This window comes from Microtus ochrogaster, linkage group LG4, assembly GCF_000317375.1.
Source record: "Microtus ochrogaster isolate Prairie Vole_2 linkage group LG4, MicOch1.0, whole genome shotgun sequence".
In the NCBI taxonomy this organism is placed as follows: Eukaryota; Metazoa; Chordata; class Mammalia; order Rodentia; family Cricetidae; genus Microtus; species Microtus ochrogaster.
Genome location: NC_022030.1, coordinates 21,848,960 through 21,864,061, shown reverse-complemented (window position 1 = coordinate 21,864,061; position 15,102 = coordinate 21,848,960). Strand labels below are relative to the sequence as shown.

At 54.6% G+C, this 15,102-nt stretch overlaps 4 protein-coding genes across 5 annotated transcripts in view; 2 read left to right on the top strand and 2 right to left on the bottom strand.

Annotated features, from left to right (window-relative positions):
• The window catches only part of Atp4a (ATPase H+/K+ transporting subunit alpha), a 12,727-nt gene extending 2,502 nt beyond the window's left edge, over nt 1-10,225 (top strand). Inside the window, exons 5-22 of one of the 2 annotated variants that reach the window (XM_005361221.3) lie at nt 17-130; nt 451-703; nt 868-1,136; nt 1,798-1,996; nt 2,327-2,436; nt 2,520-2,654; nt 2,981-3,173; nt 4,350-4,525; nt 5,358-5,494; nt 5,576-5,699; nt 5,819-5,987; nt 6,078-6,232; nt 7,624-7,747; nt 8,037-8,182; nt 9,240-9,373; nt 9,723-9,824; nt 9,917-10,008; nt 10,197-10,225. In XM_005361221.3, coding sequence (XP_005361278.1) covers nt 17-130; nt 451-703; nt 868-1,136; nt 1,798-1,996; nt 2,327-2,436; nt 2,520-2,654; nt 2,981-3,173; nt 4,350-4,525; nt 5,358-5,494; nt 5,576-5,699; nt 5,819-5,987; nt 6,078-6,232; nt 7,624-7,747; nt 8,037-8,182; nt 9,240-9,373; nt 9,723-9,824; nt 9,917-10,008; nt 10,197-10,225 — 2,661 coding nt within the window. Of the gene's footprint in view, nt 1-16; nt 131-450; nt 704-867; nt 1,137-1,797; nt 1,997-2,326; nt 2,437-2,519; nt 2,655-2,980; nt 3,174-4,349; nt 4,526-5,357; nt 5,495-5,575; nt 5,727-5,818; nt 5,988-6,077; nt 6,233-7,623; nt 7,748-8,036; nt 8,183-9,239; nt 9,374-9,722; nt 9,825-9,916; nt 10,009-10,196 lie in introns of both variants that reach the window. The other variant, XM_005361220.3, reaches the window with a different exon arrangement.
• The window catches only part of LOC113457658 (zinc finger protein 420-like), a 1,205,902-nt gene that overhangs the window by 557,074 nt on the left and 633,726 nt on the right, over nt 1-15,102 (top strand). The window lies entirely within an intron of this gene.
• Tmem147 (transmembrane protein 147) lies at nt 12,775-14,617 on the bottom strand. The gene is made up of 7 exons (XM_005361218.2): nt 14,426-14,617; nt 14,280-14,349; nt 13,725-13,784; nt 13,503-13,639; nt 13,282-13,366; nt 13,059-13,180; nt 12,775-12,976 (listed from the first exon to the last, which is right to left on the bottom strand). The coding sequence occupies exons 1-7, from the start codon at nt 14,500-14,502 to the stop codon at nt 12,853-12,855; spliced, it is 675 nt and encodes a 224-aa protein (XP_005361275.1). The 5' UTR covers nt 14,503-14,617; the 3' UTR covers nt 12,775-12,852.
• Nucleotides 14,994-15,102, bottom strand: part of Gapdhs (glyceraldehyde-3-phosphate dehydrogenase, spermatogenic) — a 13,162-nt gene continuing 13,053 nt past the window's right edge. The window contains exon 11 of the mRNA XM_013351530.2: nt 14,994-15,066. Coding sequence (XP_013206984.1) covers nt 14,994-15,066 — 73 coding nt within the window. The remainder of the gene's footprint in view (nt 15,067-15,102) is intronic.

The window sequence follows — 15,102 nt, the reverse complement described above, 5'->3', positions numbered from 1 at the left end:
GTGTCTCACTCTGCAGCTGTACCTGGCGCTGGCGCTCATCGCTGTGGTTGTAGTCACTGGCTGTTTCGGCTACTACCAGGAGTTCAAGAGCACAAATATCATCGCCAGCTTCAAGAATCTCGTGCCCCAGGTGGGTCCTCCAGCTGGCCACCTCTCTCTTCCTATCTAGTCTCCAAGCCACCCCACCACAGCATCTCCTGCCTTCTCCAGGGTGCCCAGCCCCACCAGCCTCAATCTGTCCTTATTTATGGCTTCCATTTCCCTAGCTAGTGCCTCAGCTTTCCCCAATTTTCACCTCCCATGACTCCATGACAGTAAGCAACTTCTCCCATCCAAGTACTAACCAGGCCCGACCCTGCTTAGCTCCAGAGATAAGAAGAGCTTGAGCGTTCAGGGTGGTATGGCCGTAGATGACAGTAAGCAACTTCTATTGCCACCCTTGCCCCACAGCAAGCCACCGTGATCCGAGACGGGGACAAGTTCCAGATCAATGCGGATCAGCTCGTGGTGGGTGATCTTGTGGAGATGAAAGGCGGGGACCGTGTCCCAGCAGACATCCGCATTCTGTCGGCCCAGGGCTGCAAGGTGGACAACTCCTCTCTCACTGGAGAGTCTGAACCGCAGACCCGCTCACCTGAGTGTACACATGAGAGTCCCCTGGAGACCCGCAACATCGCCTTCTTCTCTACGATGTGTCTGGAGGGTCTGTGAAACATTGCAGTTCTGTCCTGAAGCCACACAGCCTCCACACACCCCCAACAGCCCCTTTTCTGTCTTCCGTGACACATGCCACACGCCTCCCCACCACAGAGCACTTTCCTGATGCTGCCCACCCCACCCTGAGCTCCCCTCTTGTTGCCACTGCAGGCACAGCGCAGGGCCTAGTGGTGAGCACAGGCGATCGCACCATCATTGGCCGCATCGCATCGCTGGCCTCGGGCGTGGAGAATGAGAAGACGCCTATTGCGATCGAGATTGAACATTTCGTGGACATCATTGCGGGCCTGGCCATTCTTTTTGGTGCCACATTCTTTGTGGTGGCCATGTGTATTGGCTACACCTTCCTTCGGGCCATGGTCTTCTTTATGGCCATTGTGGTAGCCTATGTGCCCGAGGGGCTGCTGGCTACCGTCACAGTGAGTAGGGGAGACAGAAGGAGGTACAGGGAGCAGAGAGCTGCTTGTTCAATCATCCCACCAGACTTCCACCCATCTCCCTCCTTCCTGTCCATCCATCCATTCTCCTCCCCACCCAACATCACCTATCCACACAGTAAACATCTACTAGGCTCCTCTGGGCTGGCCTTCCACGCACACCATGGGATGAGATCCCTGGAGTTAGCCAGCCGCAGCCCCGACCCACCTAGAGGGGGGAGGCTCAGAAGTTCGTTTCTCATCTCCATGGTGTCGATGTGAGCTGGGAGAGAGCGCAGAGTGTATCCAGTGATATTGGGGAAGGCGTGGGTTACAAAGGGCTTGGAGGGAAGAACAAACCTGTTTTGTTTTTTATTTTTTTTTTTTTTTTTTTTTTTTTTTTTGGTTTTTCGAGACAGGGTTTCTCTGTAGCTTTGGAGCCTGTCCTGGAACTCCCTTTGTAGACCAGGCTGGTCTCGAACTCACAGAGATCCGCCTGCCTCTGCCTCCCGAGTGCTGGGATTAAAGGCGTGCGCCACCACCGCCCGGTTTTGTTTTTTGTCTCAAGGAATGCTACACTCAAAGTGTAGCAAGGTGGAGTACAAGGAGAGGTAGGGCTGTCGGCAGGACCTGGCCATGCCTTATGTTCCTCATCTGTCCGCAGGTCTGCCTGTCACTGACAGCCAAGCGGCTGGCCAGTAAAAACTGCGTGGTCAAAAACCTAGAAGCGGTGGAAACCCTGGGTTCCACGTCAGTCATCTGCTCAGACAAGACGGGAACTCTCACTCAGAACCGCATGACGGTGTCCCATCTATGGTTTGACAACCATATCCACACGGCGGACACCACGGAAGATCAGTCAGGTGTGGGGGTGGGAGGGGAAGGCGTCAGGACCGGATGCAGTTGGTGGTCTGACTGGGAGCCTGGGGCAGGCTTTGCATTAACGAGAGGTGTCAGGTCCAGGGTCTTCTGAGGGAGTTCAGCAGGTCTCTGAAGGGAATCTGGTCTCCTGGAGGCTCTGTATGGTGTTTGGAGAAAGCTCTGTCTTGAGATTCGAAGAGGAAGTGGGATACTATCCATGCCTGGGGAGGGGACCCAAAAGCAGAGGCGGGCCTGAAAGCAGTGGGAAGGGCTCTGCTCTGGCTTGGAAGATCCACTCCCTTGAGGTCCCAGCCTTTCTGTCTGGTCTCCAGGCCAGACGTTCGACCAGTCCTCGGAGACATGGCGGGCGCTGTGCCGCGTGCTCACCCTGTGCAACCGCGCCGCCTTCAAGTCCGGCCAGGACGCCGTGCCGGTGCCCAAGGTGAGAGACCGGGGGATTCCAGAGGGTGCTGTCTGGAGCCTGGTGACGCCGGCTCCGACCCTGACACTGGACCCTGCTCCTAGCGCATCGTGATCGGAGACGCCTCTGAGACAGCGCTGCTCAAGTTTTCGGAGCTGACACTGGGCAACGCCATGGGCTACCGGGACCGCTTCCCCAAAGTTTGCGAGATCCCCTTCAACTCCACCAACAAATTCCAGGTGCGCCGCTCACTGAGTCGGGTCCACTACAGGCCACGCCACAGTGAAGGAGGACCTCTTAGTCTGTCTCTTTAGACTCAATTCCAAGTCAATCCAGTTTATGACCCCGCCCATATTCCGTCAGACCACGCCCACACCAGCCCCGCCCAATTAAGCCCCACCCATGCCTCCTAGACAGAGGAGCATCTCTGCTTTAGGCAGGACCCTGCACCCTCAGGCCCGCCTCCTCGTGTGACCACGCCCCTTATCCATGCCTACACCCGTTGATCCCCTACCCCACAAGTCCGGTGCAGGCCCCGCAGCTCCGCTTCTCCCTCTGCCCACAGCTGTCCATCCACACGCTCGAGGATCCGCGGGACTCCCGGCACTTGCTGGTGATGAAGGGCGCCCCCGAGCGTGTGCTGGAGCGCTGCAGCTCCATCCTCATCAAAGGCCAGGAGCTGCCTCTAGATGAGCAATGGCGTGAGGCTTTCCAAACGGCCTATCTCAGCCTAGGAGGTCTAGGCGAACGTGTCCTTGGTGAGAGACGCTCTGGGCGGGACAGTGTGTTGAGAGGTGTGGCACAGACCCCTCTAAACTGCCTGGCCCCGACCTGACCTTTTGTTTTTTGTTGTCGTTTTCTTGTGATCCTGCGGGTGGATCCCACTGCCTTGTACCCGTGTGCGTGCTAGGCTTGCTGGCCCTAACCTTCCTCATTTCTGGCCCAGGGTCTAGTCTGCCCCAGCCTCACCCTTGATTTCTTTTCCCTGTGTCAATCCTGACCCCCTAACCTGACACTCTTAGGTCTTCACCCTGAACACCCCCATACTTCCCTTGCTAGTGCCCCCTCTTTTTTTCTTCATCTGGACATAGATGAAGGTCCAGCCCTTGCTTCATCTATGGTCCTGTGAACTCTTGACTTTTTGATCTTTCCCAGTCCGCGTCTCCATGCTGGACCTTCCCCAGGCCCATGTTCTGTTTTCCGAGCCAGCCTCACTATGCAGCCTGGCTGTCCAGAACTCATTCTGTAGACCAGGCTGGCTTCCAACTTAGAGATCCGTCTGCTTCTGTTTCTCTAGTTCAGGATTAAAGGTGTGGGCTACCATGTCCCTCCTTTGCCCTTATCTGTGAACCCTCCAACTTTTGCTGTTCCCCTTTTAACTTTCCTAACCCCTGGAAACTCTGGAAGGCACAGACCCATGGTTCAGTTCTGCCTTTCACTTTACTTTGAAAGAAATGTTTTCTCTCTCAGCCTTCCTTCCCGCCTGCCTGCCTGCCTTCCTTCTTTCCTGTCTTCCTTCCTGTCTTCCTTCCTGTCTTCCTTCCTGTCTTCCTTCCTGTCTTCCTTCCTTCCTTCCTTCCTTCCTTCCTTCCTTCTTTCCTGTCTTCCTTCCTTCCTGTCTTCCTTCCTTCCTGTCTTCCTTCTTTCCTTCCTTCTTCCTTCCTCCCTCCCTACAATCTAATATAGCTCAGGTTGTCCTGGAACTTCCGATCCTCCTCCTCTACCTCCCGAGTGCTGGGATTACAGGCCCTGCCTAGCTCTGTACCCTCGTCTCCTCGTAAGCAGGGTGGGAGTGCACCTCATACAGTGAGTGAGGATCCAGCATCCACGGGTGCTGTGAGGTCCTGTTATTTCACAAGCCTCCTGTCTCTGTTGGCTCTGCTAGCACACCGTCTATTCGCCCAGACTCCTCTCATTCCCGTTTTCCTGGCCAGGTTTCTGCCAGCTCTACCTGAATGAGAAGGACTACCCACCTGGCTATGCCTTCGATGTGGAGGCCATGAATTTTCCAAGCAGTGGCCTCTGCTTTGCGGGACTCGTCTCCATGATTGACCCTCCTCGGGCCACCGTCCCTGATGCTGTGCTCAAGTGCCGCACGGCAGGCATCCGGGTATGTCAGCTGTGGACGAGGACAGATGACAGACACTCACCTGTAACCACCGCGAATTAAACGCTACTGGTTCATGATACAGAAGTCCCGGGGAAGGAAGCTTCATGCATAGCTGTGTCCAGGAGCTCAGCGTAGTCAGGAAGCTGCCCTTCTCCTGTCCTAGTTCCCTTCGCGTCTCTTCTGCTTTAATCTCAGGCAGCGCTTCAGTGTGAGCGTGCAGAGGAGACAATCCCGCTTACAGCTCCCTCCTCTCCTGTTCAGTTGGTCCACATGTTCATCCCCAAACCGGCTTTGGTGGCTGGGGGATAGAATGTCTTGATCAGCAATATTTGGGCTTACTTGCTCAGTCTTGGCCACAGACCTCACTTTAGCCACCTGCCTGAGAAGAGCCGCTTAGCCGTCTCCCTGGGTTTTAGCCCTCTCTAGGATGGTGTATCTCCAGCAACTCGGGCATGGTCTTGCCTCATGACCTTCACACCTGGCTATTCCTTCTGCCAGAGATGCTCTTCCTACATATCTCCGTGTGGCCAACTCTTTCATGTTTGGGTCTCTGCTCATGTCACCTCCTCAGTGAGGTCTTTGCGCACAGTTAAGCCGCTACTTCCCTCAGTGAGCTTATTTTCCCCCTCTTATTGTGCCCACTCCTGTATCTTGTCCTTTCTGTCTCCTGCCCTACAATGTCAAGGTATGATGACAGACAGAGTTGTCTCTTTTGCCCTAGGCACAGCAGGCAGTCATGCTTGCCTAATGATTGTGTCAGCAGAGATCTACCAGGGAGGGCAGGGACCCTGCGCTGATCTGAAGAGGTAAGGGTGTGCTGGTCTTCCCACAGGTGATCATGGTGACCGGTGACCATCCCATCACAGCCAAGGCCATCGCAGCCAGTGTGGGCATCATCTCAGAAGGCAGTGAGACAGTGGAAGACATTGCTGCCCGCCTCCGCATGCCCGTGGACCAGGTTAATCGGAAGTAAGCCCTCGTCGACTGTCCCTGTGCTTCTCCCTTGCACCCCTACCCTGAGACCCTAGTGAGACTCGCTCCCTCCTGCAGGGATGCCCGGGCCTGTGTGATCAATGGCATGCAGCTAAAGGACATGGACCCATCTGAGCTGGTGGAGGCCCTGCGCACCCACCCTGAGATGGTCTTTGCTCGCACTAGTCCCCAGCAGAAGCTGGTCATTGTGGAGAGCTGTCAGCGACTGGTGAGACCCTGCTGAGGAGGGTGGCAGGTGGGCCAGCCTGGCCACAGGCTGGTGTCTTTCTGATCTCCTCCTCACCTGACGCACTGCCCTAGGGCGCCATTGTGGCTGTGACAGGAGATGGTGTGAATGACTCCCCAGCCCTGAAGAAAGCTGATATCGGTGTAGCCATGGGTATCGCTGGCTCAGATGCTGCTAAAAATGCTGCTGACATGATCTTGCTGGACGACAACTTTGCTTCCATTGTGACAGGCGTGGAGCAGGGTCTGTGCCATGCTAGGGAGGGGGCAGGCCACGGGGGCTCAAGAGGAAGCTGGCTGGGAGGAGGTTGAGGTACCTATTCTGCCCCTACAGGCCGACTGATCTTTGACAACCTGAAGAAATCCATCGCCTATACACTGACCAAGAACATTCCAGAACTGACACCCTACCTCATCTATATCACTGTTAGCGTGCCCCTACCCCTTGGCTGCATCACCATCCTCTTCATAGAGCTCTGCACAGATATCGTGAGTCTCCAGCCTGATACTGGGGTTCCCCACCCCATTGTGTCCCCAGACATACACTCATGGATGGACAGGATGGACCAAGATTGCCATGAACATTTTTAGGTCAACAGACATCCAGAAATAGACACCGAGGTTGGCAGGTAGGGTAGACAGGAGAGAGCCATGGATACGGAAGACTCACAGACACTCAGACAAACAGATATCAGTTGGGTGCGTTCCTGTAATCCAAGCACACAAGAGGCAGGGGCAGGAGGATATCAAGTTTGAGGCCAGCCGAACTACATATTGAGACCCTGCTAGCCAAACAAAAACCAAAAGTAAATAGAGATGTTAGAAGACATAGGTGTCTAGCCCCGAAGGGTTAACAGACAGACCTCCCACAGCAGACCTCCTTGTGATGAGGCCCTGAAGGCAGCAGACATAGGGCCCCCTTTTGAAGGGTGTGTTCAACACCTCCCAGGGTGCAGTCTGGCTGAGTGCACACTGATTGACTTAATGTCCTCATCAATGCCCTCAGGACAGGCTTTCTTGTGATTCTCCCCATCTTGCTGACCAACTGATTGAGACACAGACAAGCTGAGTGGCTTGCCCCAGGTCTGTCAGCTCCTAAGTGGCCCCAGCTGGGAGCTGTTCCCTTGGGCCTGTGCACCTGATCAGTCCATTCTGCTGCCATCCCGGCAGTGACTGTCCCTTCACACATCAGAGACAGGAGTGGGGAGGAGACAGTGCATGTGAGTGTGTGTGCGCAGAGGCGGGGGGTATCAAAGTCTGGTATTATTGCCCATGCCTGTTACCCTAGCACTTGGGAAGCAGAGGCTGGAGGACCATGAGTTCGAGGCTGTCCTTGGCTACATAGTGAGTTCACAGTCAGCCTGGGTTACATAGCAAACCCTTAGAGAGAAAGGTGGGTGAGGGGCAAGAGAGAGTGAAGGGAAAAGAAAGGCATTATATTAGGAAACAGAATACCACAAGCACTGGAGAACAAAAATACAGAAAAGAGGAGGAACAGGGAAAGGGAGAAGAGGGGCCAGCCAGAAAGCAAAGGCTAGTGGGATTAAAGCAGACCTTTGCCAAGTGTGCTTATACACACCTGTAATCCTAGCACTTGGGACGTGTGGGAGAAGGTAGGAAGAATGGTAGTTCTAGTGAGTCTGGGTCTAGCCTGAGCTACATGAGACCTTGTCTTAAACAAAACAACAAAAGACAGACATTTGCATGGAGATGGACATTAGGACGCGTGTGACCCAGACATGCCAAGTGGCCCCGGTTGTCAGGCAGGTGTGGCTGTGTGGTGTCTGCAGGATCTCCTTCCTGTTCTTTCCTGGTGTGTGTGCGTGAGAGGAGTCAGTGGCCCAGGCTACCCTCCACCTCTTCCTTCTGCTCCTGGCTAGTTCCCATCGGTGTCCCTGGCATATGAGAAGGCCGAGAGCGACATCATGCACCTGCGTCCACGGAACCCCAGGCGTGACCGCTTGGTCAATGAACCCCTGGCTGCTTACTCCTATTTCCAGATTGGTAAACTCGTTTGTGGCCAAGGCTGCGATCCCCAGGCTCTCCCCACCTGCCACGGGCTTCCCGGCTGGGCCTCCCGGGCTGGGTTGGTCCATGTCCCAATCTATTCGAGGTGGCCTCTCTGGTCCTAGTGTATAACGTTAACCCTGCTATTGCAGGGTCAGTGCCTTGGTCTTTTGGGGTTCTCTCTGCGTGTTTCTTGTATTTTGAGTCCCGTGACCCTGCTCTGTGTGTGTTTGTCTTTTGTGTCTGTCTCCATCTGTGTTCCCACACTCCGTCTCGCCTTCCACAGGTGCCATCCAGTCATTTGCGGGCTTTGCTGATTACTTCACCGCCATGGCCCAGGAGGGCTGGTTCCCTCTGTTGTGTGTGGGACTGCGGCCACAGTGGGAAGACCACCACCTACAAGATCTTCAGGACAGCTATGGCCAGGAATGGGTGAGCTCTGCCTGCCATTCCCTTCCCACTTCCTCCTACCTAGTGCCATGTACCTTTGTTGGAACAGTTCAGCGAGGAGTGCCTGGCACCCACCCCTTCTGTGGTTACTGTGGAGCGGAGTCTTTTCCTCACTATCCTCGGCTCTGCCTTCTGCTTCTGAGGCTCCCGTTGAGCCCTTCTGCTGCACCGATAGACATCAATATCGCAGGTTCAACTGGTCTTCTGTCATTTTCCTGGTAATGTCATTCACACAGAGTTCAGGTGTGTGGCACTTATTTCATTGAAGGCTTAAAGGGCCGTGACACCAGCAGTAGCCAGATGTGTTTAGTTTGTCTTGGAGAGTAACATGTTATTTAGCAAGAAATTCCCCATGGCCGCTGCCACAGTTATGAATGCAGTCTAGGGCTAGCCTAGGTTCACTGTACTGCATGGACCCTACAAGCTGTGTGGCCCATCTGAGCCTCCCTCCCCAGTCTGTTCCAGCAGAATTCACATCATCTAGGAATTCATTTGAAATGCAAATTCTCGGGCCCCACCTCAGGCCTATGGTCAGAAACTCTGGGAGTGGGGCCTCCTAGGGAGTCTGATGCCTGTCATTTGGCTGTTTTACTGGAAAGAGATATCACCCTGGCTCCTTGAAGCTCAGCTTACTCCTCAGCTATTAAGATGAGTGGTAGATCTCTGAGTTCCAGGCCAGTCAGGGCTAGGTACTGACACACATGTGCACACGCTCGCACACATGCACGAGTGTTGCTGAAGAAACAGCATATACAGCCGCTGCTCCCATGTGGGGCAGGCATTCTCTATCACTCATGTCCTGTTCTCTGCCACCTCCTTGGATCCTGTCACCTTTCTCCGAGATCCTCTGATTCCCCTTCCTGGGCTCCTTCCTTGGTATTCAGGGAAAACCCCGTGGTTCATCTATCAGTTCGGGCAGAGCTACCCAAGCCCCTCTAGATGCTGGGCTCCTGCAGCCCAGCCTGTGATGCAAGAGAAGGGAGGTCAGGGGGTCTCAGTGCCCAGGCTCAGACTACCCCTGTCTCTTTTTGGCCTACAGACATTTGGTCAGCGTCTGTACCAGCAGTACACCTGTTACACCGTGTTCTTCATCAGCATCGAGATGTGCCAGATCGCTGATGTCCTCATCCGCAAGACACGTCGCCTCTCTGCTTTCCAGCAGGGCTTCTTCAGGTGTCCCCAGCTGGCCCCAGCTCCACCCTCCAGTTCTCAGTCCCAGATCCTACCAGTTCCCAACCAGCAAATGCCAGCACCAGATGCAGTGAGCTGGGTGCAAACCGTGGAAATATGTCCTTCTCTGCTGGCCAGTGGCTGGCATTGGGGTCCTTCCATATCTCGGCTAAGGGCTGAGGTCAAGAGCGCCAGCTTCTGTTCCTAAGGACAGCCACCAGAGTCACAGGTTTAGGGCATCTTCCTGCTACTGTGATGTCCAACCTCCCTAAGTTCCTCCTATTTCCCAACTTCAGATGGTTGGTCTGTGTCTGTCCCCAGCCTGCCAGCCTGAGTCCTTCCTCCCCCACAGGAACAGGATCCTGGTGATTGCCATCGTGTTCCAGGTCTGCATCGGCTCTTTCCTGTGCTACTGCCCGGGGATGCCCAACATCTTCAACTTCATGCCCATCCGGTGAGGAGCTGTGAGGTGTTGGTAAAGGGATGGGGATGTGGGACACGGACTTGGGCATGGCCTTGATCCTGCCATCCTCGCCCGTCCTTCAGGTTTCAGTGGTGGCTGGTCCCCATGCCCTTCGGCCTCCTCATCTTTGTCTATGATGAGATCCGGAAACTTGGAGTTCGCTGTTGCCCAGGGAGTGAGTGTGGAGCCTAGGGGCCTGGGGGAGGGGGAAGAACTGAATGGTTCTTAGAGCAGCCCTTTGCCCCCTGACCTTTAACATATGACTTCAAGTCTTTGACCCTCTGAATCAAACCATTACTGCTTTGAACCTTGCTCTTGCTTGGGTAACCCAGCACTGAGTTGCCTTCCTTCTGTCTCCTCCAGGCTGGTGGGATCAGGAACTCTACTATTAGAGGGACGGTCATCTCTCCATCTATTAGCAGTGTGATGGGGATGAGACTTACGGTGACAATCAAAACATCTATGCAGCAGATTCCCAGCCCTGGCTGTACCCACTTCTGCAGCCCACACACCCCTTGGAGGGGCTACTGCTCCTCTCACCCCAAAGTTCCATACTGTCTTGGAGCAGCTGCACCCCAGACAAGTCCTCTGAGGTGGGAGGGGCTAGACCAAGCAGTTGGCAGATCCCGTGGAGGTATGTCCATCCCCAGGACTCCATCTGGACAGAAGGTACCCTAGGGGCTATTACACACCCCTCATGTTCTGCTGGACTGTAATAAACCACATACCACACCAATTGTGCAGTCTTACATGTTTCCCAGTACCCTCAACTTCCCACAAACATGCCACCTAGGGACTAATGTTCAGGGCTGCAGCATCTGTAGGGCCTAGGGCAGAACCTCGAGTAGAGTAGGGATTCCAGCAGATTCCTTAAGGAAATTACTTCCCGTTTCTTTGTGTAAGGTAGCAATTTAAAGACAAGCTGGGATAATGATCTGAGGTACCATGCAGAGTATGACCACCATTACCCGTGAGCCCTAGATGGGGTATTCTCAGTAACACCCCCTTCTCCAGCCTCCTGGCACAGGGACTCAGACTTCCACAGCAAGCAGCCTCTTGCCACAGTCCCCAGGGTCTTCTCTGATTTCATGTGCTGGTGCCTGTACCCTGATGTCCTCATCAAATCATGGAGATTCTCCCACAAACCCCTGCTCCTAAAGAGCCAACTTCTCCAGCTGCTGGGAACACCCCACCCCTCTTCCTGGGAATCTCTGCTTGTCTCTCCTCCCTGTTGTCTACCACTACCCCATCCCGACGCCCCAAGGACTTAAGTTTCTCTTGTCATGCCCACATCTGTCTCCAGCCTCTCCTGAGGTAACCCACACTGGTGTCTACATGACTCTACAACCTGTCCCCATTTGCTGTGCAGTCTTCTCTAAGGGTGGAAGGCTCTTGGGAGCCATAGAGCCCCAAATGAGTGGTGTCCTGGGCTCTTGCTCCTTACCTGTGACCTCTCCCCTTAGCCAAACAATCAACACTGTCGGCACCTCACTTCTAGTCCATCCCTGCTGAGGGACTCTTCCACCTAGGCCTTCTGGTTCATCTCTTTCCACACCACTACGATGGACAGCTTCCAAAACCCCAGACCAACCCGTGCCTTGGTCAACATCATCATCAGCCATCAGCTCTGGCCCCTGCTACTAGACTGTCTCAAGCCCAGCTGATCTGGAGCCAAACAGTCTGGTGTGTCCCAGAAGCCAAGGCCATCACCCCTACCCTAGGCCTTTACATCCAACTCAAGTCCTTCTCTGCTTGTCCTAACTGGTCCTTTAGAACTCAGCTGATATACCCTCCCTTGAGCACTGACTACCTACAGGCTGGGTAAGGTAGTTTCTGTGTCCCAATAAACCCTACTTTCCAACCAGAACACTAACCACAGCCCTGGTTTCTCCATTAGGGATCTGGTTAGTTGTGTCATCCCCACGATGGGACAGGCAGACCAGAAGATAGAGGTGCATGAGAAAGTGATCCCAATGTATGTCCAGTGTGCACCCCATCTACTTTCTGTCCGTGCAAAGTCAAGGACATTCTTTACCCTCAGTACACAAAGCTATGGGGTAATATTCAGGGCACCGAGGAAGGGTGGGAGAAGGGGAGGGGAATGGGGTCCATGTGATGGAAAAATGTGCCTTCTGTAAACAGACTGTCACAGAGCTTAAAGGAATTGGCCTTTCCGATGTCTAGGGTGAAACAACACGCAGTTCAGAGCCCAGTGATAGTGGGATGGGCAACTGTCCTATTCCCCCTGAGGTAGGGGGGTGAAGACACTGGGAAGACCAAGGAAGGGCATGGCTGCCATGGTGGTTAGCATCTAGGACAGTAACCAAGATGGTGGGCTCAAGCGCTATTAAGCGATAGCTGACCCCAAGTTCCACCTTAATAGACTTAGGCCAGGATTAAGGCTGCAGAACTGAGTCAAAGCATGGAGAAGCTCAGAATCAAGGAACTCTTCACAGTGGCCTTGTGGCTTGAATGATGATAGAAATCTGACTAGGGAAATCATCCCAGGGAGCAGCTCCAGATATATCAAGGGCAATGGCACAGGCTACTGTCAGCTGTACAATGAGGCAACACGGAGAGCTATAAGCTGAGGATGGTGACCTAGTTAGACAGGTTTCAGATCAACCCCCGCTCCCAACTGTCACACAGTGGATGGATCAGAGGGGGAAGCACAGGCTGAGTGTTGGAGGCAGCCAGCCCAGGGAAGGCTCCGTGTGGAAGAGGGCTCAGGCCAAGATATAAGAAGAGGAATTTGCCTCTACCCCAAATTCCCTCTTCAACTTTAGTGCACCCGTTCCTTAGTTTATTCAATTATCAAGCCTCCAGGCTCCCATGGGGAAACCAGGAGGACTGGCCAGCTTGTGGAAACCAGATAGGCTCTGTGGGACCCAAGTGACATAGTTCTAGCATTGATTTCTAAGAGAGAAATGAACACACAAAAAACTTTCCAAACACTGTTTACTTCATTAAAATCTGGAGAGAGGCAGCGAAAAGGTATGCCAACACCCGGGCCACCAAGCTAGGAGTGTACATTGACAACAGCAACATACAGGGCCAGGGTACTGAGGGCCAGCAGTCCCGTCACCATGGCCCGGGCCAGCAGGGCTGTCCAGCTGCCCAAAGAGAAGAGATGGACGAAGGTCCTGTGGGGAAAAATCATAATGAGGAAAGGGAAGAGAACACACACCCCCATTTGAACCCAGCCTCAAACCCCATCCAGCTCACTCCATGACGAAGGCCTTGTAGACACTAAGGAACATCAGGAGGAGGACGGCAGGCCGGAAGGTGTGGTACAGGTCATAGCGGGTTATCATCCAGACCTGAGCCGATGCAACGATGTAGTGGACCTGCAGGGAGGAGGGAAGGAAGTGAGAAGCTGGGGCCGAGTTTTGGGGAGAAATATGGTTAGCAGTATGAAAATGGGGTGTGGGGGGGAAAGACTGCATACCAGACTGATGTTGGAGTCGATGCTCATCTGGATGTATTTCCAGTCAAATTCAATGCCTCGGGCTCCCACCCAGAGAGGGATGCAGCTGAGGAAGGCAAAGGGAGGGAGCCTCCAGTACCCTGACCCCCTCAACACTCAGACTCTGATCCCCACCCTCCGGTACCCCTCTGGGACCCAGGTGCCCTTTCCCAGAAGTCTGGGCTCCAGGTTGCTCCACACACCGGGACATAATGAGCTCAGCGGTGGCCCAGCCCAGGGCAGCAACCATGATCTTGTATTCCCCCTTGCCTGCATTCCGGGACATGACAAGGTTTAGGCCTATCAGGTCGGCCACATCCACACTGGCCTTCATGAATTCCTGTGGGTCAGGTAGAGGCTTGAGTAAACATAGGGGCCAGGTGAATCCACTCCTCCACTCCCTGTCCCTTCCGTGATCAACTCACCCCAATGAAGTCATAGATGCCACCTTCCCAGGTGGGGAAGAAAGTGGCCAAGAACAGCATCTGAGAACAGAAAGTGAAAGGTGACCTGAAGGTGAAGGCGCTAAAACCACGCGGACGTTGTGGACAGTGAGTGCAAGAGGAAGGCAGGACGTTGGGTTCTGGGGTCATGCCGGGTATAATTGGCACGATCACAAAGTGGGGGAGACAGAGAGCAGATGCCTGGTTTCCAAGAAGTCTGTAAGTTCACAGGGGAATCTGAAGTCTAGAAATGCCAGAGTGAATGCATGCGTAGCATAGTGTAAGCAGCACCATGCGACACCCTGTGGGTGAAATATCGCTTAGCCAACACTTGAGGTTTTCTCGATTTTACCAAAAGAGCGAAGAAAAAGTTACATCAAGGACTCCCCTGGGCTTCCACCCCTTATAAGGTATTCGGGCACAGTCCCTAAGCGTTGTCTCGAGGGTGGTCCCATGGAGGGCGACAAACAGCAGAGCCGGGTCCCTAAGGTCTGGAATGCCTGGAGGCCAAACACGTGGAGTCCCGGAGTCCCTCACCTTACATAGCTGCACAAAGAGGTAGGTGACTCCGGCCTGGACGCATTTCCAGAAGGCGTTGTACTCAGACCTGAAGAAGCGGGCGGGCGGTGAGGGGTCGGCCCGAGACCCGCACCCTCTCCGCCCCGCGCCCGCCCTGCACTCACAGGCCGCTGCACTTATACGTGATGAAATACGGAAAGTAGGCGAGGGCGAAGCAGTTCCCGAAGTGGAACAGGGTCATGACGCCGGCCGCCCGGTCCCGCCAGCGCGGGACTCGCCAGGCGGCGTCTCCTCCGGGCAAGGGTCTCTGCCTTGCCGGCACCCGGGCCTGGCGCCACCTAATTGTCGTGACCCGCGCTCGGCCTTATGGGAATTGTAGTTGGCTTGGCACGGCGCGCGCCGTGACGTCAGAGCGCCCACCTCCCGCCCCACTGCGGGGCTTCCAGAGCCCGAGGCCACTGAGGACTGGTGTTCCACAGCAGAGATGCGTGTGCCCTCCCAAGTGGCACCCGACTCAGAACCAAGCGCCACCTCTTTCTCGCCCATCTGAACCTTGAACCCGGCCCCGAGTGCACGGTGATCGGCGCAGAGACAAGAAGGCGAAGTTGTGCGCACTCTGGTTTTTATTTCATTGTTGACCTGGTGGCGGCGCGAGAGCCGCGCGACCTCTTTCGAAGGGGACCCGAGGCAGGAACGTAAGGTGCGCGGGGAAGCAAGGAGGAGCCTTCCGGGTTACTTCTCTCGGCTAAACATGTAGCGGAGGAGGTCGACCACCCGGTTACTGTAGCCATATTCGTTGTCGTACCTGGGGAGGTGAGAAAGAAGGCATTGTGTGTGTGTG